Raw genomic sequence first — 9,124 nt, forward strand, 5'->3', positions numbered from 1 at the left:
TGAAGTCTATCGCATCAACCAGGGGGTGAGAGGATCTGACCTTGTTTTTGAACGCAGTTATCAACCCCACCATCGGAAACAATCAGCATCTCTTGATCCCATCCCTCTGTCCCCACGACGATCGACATACCGCGAGCCTCGAAATAGGACCGCATCCAAAAGAGAGCGATCTAGCGTATTCTTGGATATCAGATTCCCTCCGAAGACTAGAGGATCCGCAGAACCGTGCTCGATCCCTTCAAATCCTCCCCCCCCCCCCGGCGATATCATCATGTGGGGCTGGTTCGGCGGCGGTGGCGCCCAGAAGCGCAAGGATAGCCCCAAGAATGCCATCCTGGGACTAAGGTCGCAGCTTGACATGCTTCAGAAGAGGGAGAAGTACCTCCAGTCGCAGATCGACGAGCAGGAGGCCGTAGCACGAAAGAATGTCAATACCAACAAGAACGGTAGGTCATTCCGGCCCCGAGAGAGCAGGAGAGGAGAGGAGAGATGGGAGGAGGAAGAACAGGAGGAGGAAGAAGCAGAGGAAGATGAGGACGGAGACGGAGAGGAGAAGGAAAAGCCGGACTTGCTGACATGGTACAACAGCGGCCAAGGCGGCTTTGAGACGCAAAAAGACACATGAACACTCTCTGGAGCAGACTGTGGCGCAAATAGGGACGTTGGAGCAGCAAATCAACGCGATCGAGTCGGCCAACATCAACCGCGAGACCCTGGCTGCTATGGAGAAGGCTGGAGATGCCATGAAGCAGATCCACGGGAAGCTTACGCCGGCCAAGGTGGACGAGACCATGTATGTACACTTTCCTACTCGGCTTTCTCGATATCTGCCGTGCTGCGGTGGTACCTGGTGGTGGTGGTGGTGTGCTGCAAAGGCTGGCCGATTGACAAGAGAAAAAAAAACACAGGGACAAACTCCGAGACCAAAATGCGCTCAGCGAAGAGATCGTTCAGGCCATCACGGGAAACCAGCTGGGCGAACCCATCGACGACATGGAGCTCGAGGACGAGCTGGATCAGCTCCAGCAGGAGCACCTGGACGAGCAGATGCTCAAGACTGGAAATGTGCCCACGGCCGATGCGGTCAACAAGATGCCCTCGCCGGCTCAGAACGAGCGTAAGCACACTCCTCTCTACCCATATCCCCCCTCCTTCCCCACACACTCTTCTGCAATCGCCGTCGGCATCATCACACTGCGCAAGCGCCCGTATATGTACATGGATTCCGAAACCAGTTTGGGGGACTGTCACTGATCGAACTCCTTTGACAATAGCCGTCTCGTCCAAGAAGCAACCCGCCGTCGAGGAAGACGAAGAGGCAGAGCTCGAGAAGCTGCGAGCAGAGATGGCCATGTAGAATCCGGAGGTGCATGCTTTCTATGGAGTTTTAAACGAGTTTTAAGAGCAGCGAGTTGAGAACCCTATACGAGAGAGACAAACAGGTATATGGTCAACATCATATTTCTTGCTCTCTATTTTTCTCTTTCACAAATTTTTTCTTTCTTTCTGGCTTTCTACTTGTTTTCCGTCCATCCCTTTTAACTAACCCCCCCCCCCCCCCCTCCTTTTCATTTTCTCACATTGATGATGGTGTTTCTGTCTTATCTTGTTACGTTTTGGGCGTTGGCGTCTTCTTCTTCTTCTCCTTCCTTTCCTATCCAAGTTTGAGAAGCTTGTCTATGTGGCACCCAGCCCCTCCCTTCTTTTACTTCATTGGACCTTTAGTGTGGTTACGGTCTGCCGGTGTTGAAGTTGGAACCAAGGTATCGAATACGAAGCATATTACTAGTAGTCTCGAGGGTGTCACGTATGGTACTTGCAAATGCGATTTTTGTTCCTTTTCGTCGGTAGCGAGAATATAAAGTAGACTTTGCTACTATCAGTACGAGTATTTATGCGAGCTCCAATATTTTCCCTCTCACCTCTTGTACCTCTTTTCTTTCTGCCTCTTCTCTCTTGATTTTTTAAATCTTCTCCCGAAATCTGCGTCATTCGTATGTGGCAAAAGTCTTTAAGCGCCGGAGGATTTCATTCATGGGCCGCAGCATCCCCCTCCCCCGGCGCCTAAACTGTGGTTTCCCCTTGATCTTGCAACCGCCCATTATTTTTTTATTAAAATTTTCTTTTCTCTTACCGCTGGCAAAAATTAAAACTTTTGCCTTGGGGGGATTGCATGTTGCATGTTGTGGTTTACTGGATGCCAGGAAGTCCGTTCAAGGAGGCCAGGCTGGGTTGGTCTTGGGAGTCGTGACGAATGTATCATGAGCGCTTCCAAGGTGTGAGGAAACTGTCGCTCTTCTTTTTTTTTTCTCCCGCTCCTCCTCAGGTTTATTCTACTCCCTCTTTCCTTCTTCTTCTATTCATGCAAATCTTCTTGAAAATCATCATCGATCCTTTCTAAGTTTACTCCTTGTTCCCTTTTTTTTGCTTGGTTGTGAACAAGTTGTCTGGTCTGATTTTGCCGTCGTCCCCTCTACGCTCATGGCTTTTCATCTTCTCGGAAACCATCTTTGCTGAGATGCTGGCCGTCTCCTCTTCTTTCTTTATTCTCATCAGGTTCGTCATGCTTTCCGTTTCTCAAACAATCGGGTCGCGACCTGGCAATGTCATGCTATGCATTGTCCAGCGTATATACATACACACACATATATGTATATATATATATATATATATATATAAGATCATGCCGTGATACAAACACTGATGCCGACTCCCCCGATATAGATGTTTCTCGTTAGAATGGCACCGGCTGCCTTGTCCTCCTCATACGCGCTGGTACCATATTTACTCTGCATCTTGATCACTCCTACGCACGCTACTGCCACATTGCATCCGTCACAGGGGGTCGTCAGTCCCGTGCCCGTCTGCGCGCGGAGCTGTTTTCTATCCTTTATAGATGTCAGCTATGAGGGAAGAGGGTGCGGACTGGAACCTTCACTGCAGTGCCTCTGTTCTACAAGGGGAAACATCGACTTCACCCTCGGCGAGGGCGCGGTGCAATGTGTCGTGGCGGAGAGGGAGTTTGGCGCGTGCTCTGGAAACGATGAGATCACAGGTGAAGCCTTTCCTCCTCTCTTGAATCTTTCAATACTTTCCATCCCCGACGGTACTAACACGCCCGAGAAAAAAAAGAAAGCGACGTCAATGCCGCCTACTTCATCTGCATCGACCAGATTGGTGCCATTGTGCCCACTCACAAGGTCATCACGGCCTCGATGCTCCTACCGAGCTCCAGCGGCGCGGCCATCAGCTTCCCTGCCCTGACGACGACGACGACCACCACCGCGAGCAGCACGGAGTCTACATCTACGACGGCGAGCTCGCACCCATCCACGGCTGCCGACACAGCCACGCAGCTGACGTCGACCGCCGAGATCACCAGGCCCTCTTCGACCACGAGACGGCCAACGTCGACGACGGCGACGTCAGCAACAACAACCGGCGACGGGGCCGAGACCCCATCGGCAACACCGGCGGGAAAGGGCGATGACGATGACGATGAAGAGGAAGAACCCACACTGGCAACGGGCCAAGTGGTGGGAATATCCGTGGGAGTCGTGTCAGCTATAGGAATAGCTATCCTGGCCATCGTACTGGCCCGGTGGTGCCGTCGTCGTCGTAACTTTGACAGGAAAAGCCTGAGAGCGTCGTCCATGCCGGGCGGGTGGAGACCCTGGAGAGGAGGAAACAGCAGCAGCGGCAGCAACAACAACAACAATGACTCGCCTCATCTCACCGAGAACGGCGGTGCAGGGCGATTTGCCCAGCTTGCAGACGAGCCGGCGCCCTACTCCTCACTCTTCCCTCGTCCTCCGCCTCCTGCTGCCGCCGCCGCCGCCGCCGCCGCCGCCGCCGCCCCGAGAAAGAGCTATCACCGTTCCAGCTGGAAACCCGAGTCGATAGGTCTGGCACTGTCCCCTGCAATATGGAGGAGGCAACAACAGAAACAGCCGGCACCAGCGTCGTCGGCGAGACCCATGTCGAAGCTCCTCCCTGCGAAGCCAGTCCTACTGCCCATATACGCGGCAAACGCGACACTCAGACAGGATGAGGAGGAACAGAAGCGGCAGCAGCAGCCATCATCACCAGCGCACTCTCGGGGCTCCCCTAAGCCCCTCAAACCAATGGGATTGACCATTGCCAATCCCGGGGGCAGCATATCCCTGGATAAGCCACAACCTCCTTTACCCCTGAGAATCGAGATACCTCAGAACAACGGCGGCAGCAGCAGCAGCCGTCAACAGGCACCGCCGGAGGCAGAGAAGAGGGGGGGGTTGAAGGGACCAGGCAGCCTGAAAGCAAGACGGCAGGCAGCAAGGGAGAGTTCCATGACCGAGTTCGAAGAAGACGACGGCTCCCTACCCATATCCCCGGGCCGCGTGTGGAGACCGCCCTCGACGGCACCCAGCTCAGCGGCCCCGTACTACATCTCCGACGGTCGGGGCAACTGGGTTCTCAGCGAGCGGGCGACGAACCTCTTCCCCCTCCCCCCAGCCAGCAGCAGCAGCAGCACGTATAAGCCGACAAGCAAGACAGACTCGTACCTGAGACCGCCGACAACTAGACCCCCTTCTTCCTCTGATCTGCTGTTGCGCGCACAACAACAACAGCAACGACAACAACAGCAGCAGCGGCAGTCATCGCGACCACTAACGCAAAACTCCGGCCCCGCCCCGTCGAGCGTCTACTCCCAGCGCTCCTCGATACCAGCCCGCTTCTTCCAGATGAATGGCCGATCAGCAGCTGCGCCACGACCATCCTTTTCCCGATCAGCAGACGGGGGCTCCTCCCCTCGCAGCAGCGGCATCACCCTCTTCGACAACTCCGACCCCACACCCGACACCACCACCACCCCTCCGCCACCAACGAGCCCCGCCGCAGCATCGAGGAGCCTGTCCCTCGTGATGGAATCCCCGCCGCGTACACGCCCACTTGCGGCCCCGCAGCAGCGAAGGCAACAGTCGCGACCTGGGCAGCCGCAGCCACCGCCGCCGCCGCCGCCACCGCCGTGGTCTTCCGGGCGTTCCGTATCAACTCCGTACCAGCCTCCCGGGCAACCTAGTCCCACTCTTGGACTTGCCGTGCAGCAACAGCAGCAGCAGCAGCAGCAGCAGCAGCAGCAGCAGCAGCAACAGCAACAGCAGGGACAGCAATACTACATCAACGACAATTCACGCCCGAAAATGGGACTGATCGAACCGTCCCCCGGACCAGATGACAGACAGCTACTCCCCTCCGCAAGGGCCAGCCGCGCATCTACCTCCCTCCGCCACAGCCGGGCCCCACCGCCCCCTCCACCGGACCCATACCTCTACGACCCGTACACCTCTTCCGAGGGACGGTACCCAGACCCGCCACCGCGCCACCCCGACGACGGACGCTCCGACATATCAGCCACGTCCTCGACGACGTCGTCCGCCCTGCTAGCAAAGCGGTTGGGATCGGACAGGGCGGCACAGATGACCTTGCCGTCGGCGGGCAATAATAACGGTTTCGCGCCGAATAATTCGTCATCATCATCATCTCCTTCAACAGCAGCAGCAGCAGCAGCAGCAGCAGCAGAGGCAGGATCGAAGTGGCAGAGACAGAAGCATGATGGACTACCGTATATGTCTCCGAGGCAGCAGCAGTCCATCATGTGGATGCCCAGACTTACGCCTACGAGGAAGGGAACTGACTTGTACTTGAATGTTCAATAATTTCCCAAGTTCTTTTTTTATTATTATTAATATTTTCTGTCTTTGAATTCTCCAATCTCATTTTTTTTTCCAAATCTTTCTTGTTTCTCATTCCGATCATTTTTTTTCCTTCCATATTTTCATATTTCTTTTCCTTTTATCCATGTATTCACCCATCACCTTCTTTTCTTTCTTCTCTTTTTTTCCCTCCCCTCCCCTCTCTCTTTCTCTTCATTACCCAATTTCTTGCATCACATCTTTGCATTTTGACTGCAAGAAGCCATGTGCATATATACTATTAACTATTATATGTCCCCGTCTTATAGATATTGGCAATCATTTCATGTTGTTTTGACGCTTCGACCTGACTGGTGACTACCGCATATTACTACTAGTATCATTATGTGGTGGTGCTCTTTAAGGTCCCGTCTAGATCCTCTTACTTGGACCACCCCCCCCCCCMCCCCACATGGCAATAACTCTGGCTATTAAGAAAATCCCTTCTCTAAGTGTAGGCTGTGTATGTAAGGATCCGGCAGTTGTGAGATGCATGCAGTCAGCAATACATCATGTTTGTGGGTCACTGTCACGGCCATCCTTGTCAAGATGGTGAGATTTACTACACCGCAGTCATGGTGGGGGATCTTTCTTCTTCTTTCTAGATGATGACACACATACGGTGTAAGAGAGATGGGTCAATATCTGAATATATTCTCATCAAAAAACTGTGTCCTGCAGTGTGGTCTTTTTTTCTAAGCAGAAAGTAGAAACTCTGATGAGAAGAAAGAAACAATCGTAGAAGATGGATTTGGTATTTCTTTTTATATATATCTTCACCCCGTCCGAGCGAGAAAAGTTGGCCACGATCAACGTGGTGGAGATGAAATACATATGAGATCAAGGGAGACGAATATCCAGACTCGTCCTCTTGCAATTCCAACGATGCCGGATCGATGGATTGTGGGGAGAAACAGAGGAAGAAAAAGGAGACGAGAACAGGAAAACAGACGAGACGGAAAACAATGATATATAGAGAGAAAGAAAATTGATGACAACAAATAGAACAGGCTGAGAAACAAGCAAATAGAGAAGCAGAACTCTGGAAAAAGAAAATAAATAGACAGGACAGGGAGAGAAAAGAGTTGAAAGTGTGAGAGGTGATTTCCCAGAACCACGAGCTAGTAAAGGGGAACTGAATCAATAGAAAAACCAGGACCCCACGCCATGCATAGCATTACAGAGTTGAACAAGAGCAGTTAAGGAGAAGGGGGGGAGGGGGGGGGGGGGGGGGGGGGGGGGGGGGGGGGTCAAAAAGGCAATGAAAGGAGAGGGGAGAGTCGAGGAGAGGGTGTACATGTCAAGGAGACATGAAAAAAGAGGGAGAGCGGGGAATAAAACAGGCGTCCATGTCGTCTCAACAAAGGAGAGAGAGAGAGAGAAAGTCATCAAGTCATTGTCCCTGGAGAGAGAGAGAGAGAGAGAGATTTGCGTCGATATCATGACGGCACAAAGGAGTGGAGAACGATGCCACGTCTTTTTTCTTTGTAGCCTCGTGGACTAGGACACGGAGGAAGGGGATGAGAGAGCAGGAGCAGGAGCAGTAGCAGGGACAGGTCGAGGAGGACTCGGACAGAGGCCACGACGGACGAGACGATTATAAGAGACGACAAGGGCGGGGATGTCGGAGGGGTTGGAAGCGTAGAGGTAGAGGAACCAGTCTTCCGGATCAAAGGGGAGGAGGAGCGTCGTCGACCAGGGAGAAGAGGAGGGGAGCGTCGTCGTCGGGAACAGGAGGGAGCAGCAGCAACGGCCGACCACGACCACCAGGGACAGGACTCTTCACCGGTACGCCTTTCCGGGGGAGTCTGCGGCCCCCGCTCCCCCGTTGCTGCTGTGGTATCCCGAGTCGGAGTAGGCGTAGGCGTAGGCGTAGGCGGAGTCGGCCGAGGCAGGGCCAGAGGCAGAGTAGCCAGGCTGGCTGTAGGCGGCGACGTGAATGTCGCAGGCGTAGCCGACGTAGACGTTCTTGGTCATGACATCGTGGCTCGGACGGCCGTAGGAGGCGCATTGGTCGATGGCGTGGGCGTAGTAGACGCAGCGGCAGGCCGAGTAGATTTCAATAATCTGGATACACATGGTTTCGGTGGTGCTTGATACTTCTGTCTCCCTTTGCGTGCGGGCCGAGTTGAGCTGAGTCTTGATGGATATTGAAGAAGCAGTAGAGGTTGGAGGAGGAGGAGGAGGGGGGGGGAGGAGGGGAGGAAGAAGAAGAAGAAGGAGAAGAAGAAGGAGGAGAAGAAGGATAAGGAGAAGAAGAAGGAGAAGAAGGAGAAGAAGGAGAAGGAGGAGAAGGAGGAGAAGGAGGAGAAGGAGGAGAAGTTTAGGACGAAGTAGAGGGATAAGTAAGAGGAAGACAAGTATGAAGAAGACAGATAAGAGAAAGAGAAGCAAGAGGAGGAGACGAGGAGAGGTTCGAGTGGAGGTTTGAGTAGAGGGATGGCGGTGTAATATATTGAAGAATGAAGAGAGCAGGACAAGGAGGAACCAGGTACAAAATGCCGCGAACAGAGATTAGGGAAGAAGAAGAAGAAACAGAGAAGAGGGAAGCAGAAGAGAGGCAGAGGAGGGGGAGTAAGAAATAGTTAAAAAAAAAAAAAGTGTGTAGTAAAGGGCTATGACTGTGACCGGAGAGAGAAGCGGGACTCTCGAGCTCTCGATCGGAAACACAGCAGGCAACCACACACGCACACGTACAAAACACGCGGACACACACGCGGACGCACACACACACACAACGCACACACACACACACACACACAAAAGAGAGGGTGGAGGGAGGGAGGAAGAGAAGGAGAAAGACAGAGGGAGAGAATGGGAGGTGATGACGAGAAGAGAGAGAGGGCCAGTAGGGGGGGGAGAAGAGAGGACGTGAGAGATGACTCGCCTTGTAGGGCTCTACAACCTTGGAAGGGAAAGACAGAAGACGGTACATGTATATAGCATGAGCTCTTTCCCGGGAATGGACAGGGGCATGAGGATGTACGAGAGCTGGGTACACAAGCTTTCCTCTCCGAGGAGGAGAGGTGGAGCGTCAATGGACAGGCAAGGAAGGGATCAGGGTAGAAAACGGTCCCGGGACAGGGTCCAAGGGCGGGAGAAGTGGAGAGAGGGAGGGCCGGGGTGTGCGTAATGTGGGTAGAGGTAGTAGGTAAAGTCATGTTATCAGACGACAGGAGAGTCGTGATCGAGAGAGAGATGGAAATAACCCCGTCGAGGACCGGGGGAAAGAAAAGAAGAAGAGGAAAACGAGAGAAAGGAAGAGAAGAGAGAAGGGCATGGATCGGTAAGTTGGAAGTTCGAGAGCAAGGGGGGGTGTATGTATAATGTATAGAGCAGAGACAGAGAGAAGGTCTTTTTTTTTTTTAAAAAAAAAAGAAAGAAAGAAA

The 9,124-nt window shown here is 53.2% G+C and overlaps 3 protein-coding genes across 3 annotated transcripts; 2 read left to right on the plus strand and 1 right to left on the minus strand.

The window, feature by feature from the left end:
• Positions 1-271: 271 nt before the first annotated feature.
• GMORB2_2566 (charged multivesicular body protein 4) lies at positions 272-1,357 on the plus strand (the record flags this gene model as incomplete). The annotated part of the gene is made up of 4 exons (XM_035464546.1): positions 272-446; positions 589-793; positions 909-1,117; positions 1,275-1,357. 4 exons carry the CDS (start codon positions 272-274, stop codon positions 1,355-1,357), a joined length of 672 nt encoding a protein of 223 aa, XP_035319732.1.
• A 1,541-nt stretch (positions 1,358-2,898) lies between these two features.
• On the plus strand, positions 2,899-5,699 carry GMORB2_2567 (uncharacterized protein; the record flags this gene model as incomplete). The annotated part of the gene is made up of 2 exons (XM_035464547.1): positions 2,899-3,055; positions 3,124-5,699. Coding segments are annotated over 2 exons (2,733 nt in total), but the record flags the coding sequence as incomplete, so codon positions are not given.
• Positions 5,700-6,373: 674 nt separating this feature from the next.
• On the minus strand, positions 6,374-8,896 carry GMORB2_2568 (uncharacterized protein; the record flags this gene model as incomplete). Its single annotated transcript, XM_035464548.1, has 3 exons — positions 6,374-6,410; positions 7,522-7,802; positions 8,807-8,896. The coding sequence occupies 3 exons, from the start codon at positions 8,894-8,896 to the stop codon at positions 6,374-6,376; spliced, it is 408 nt and encodes a 135-aa protein (XP_035319734.1).
• Between the last annotated feature and the right edge of the window lie 228 nt (positions 8,897-9,124).

Source organism: Geosmithia morbida (genome assembly GCF_012550715.1).
Source record: "Geosmithia morbida isolate 1262 chromosome Unknown scaffold_13, whole genome shotgun sequence".
Classification (NCBI taxonomy): Eukaryota; Fungi; Ascomycota; class Sordariomycetes; order Hypocreales; family Bionectriaceae; genus Geosmithia; species Geosmithia morbida.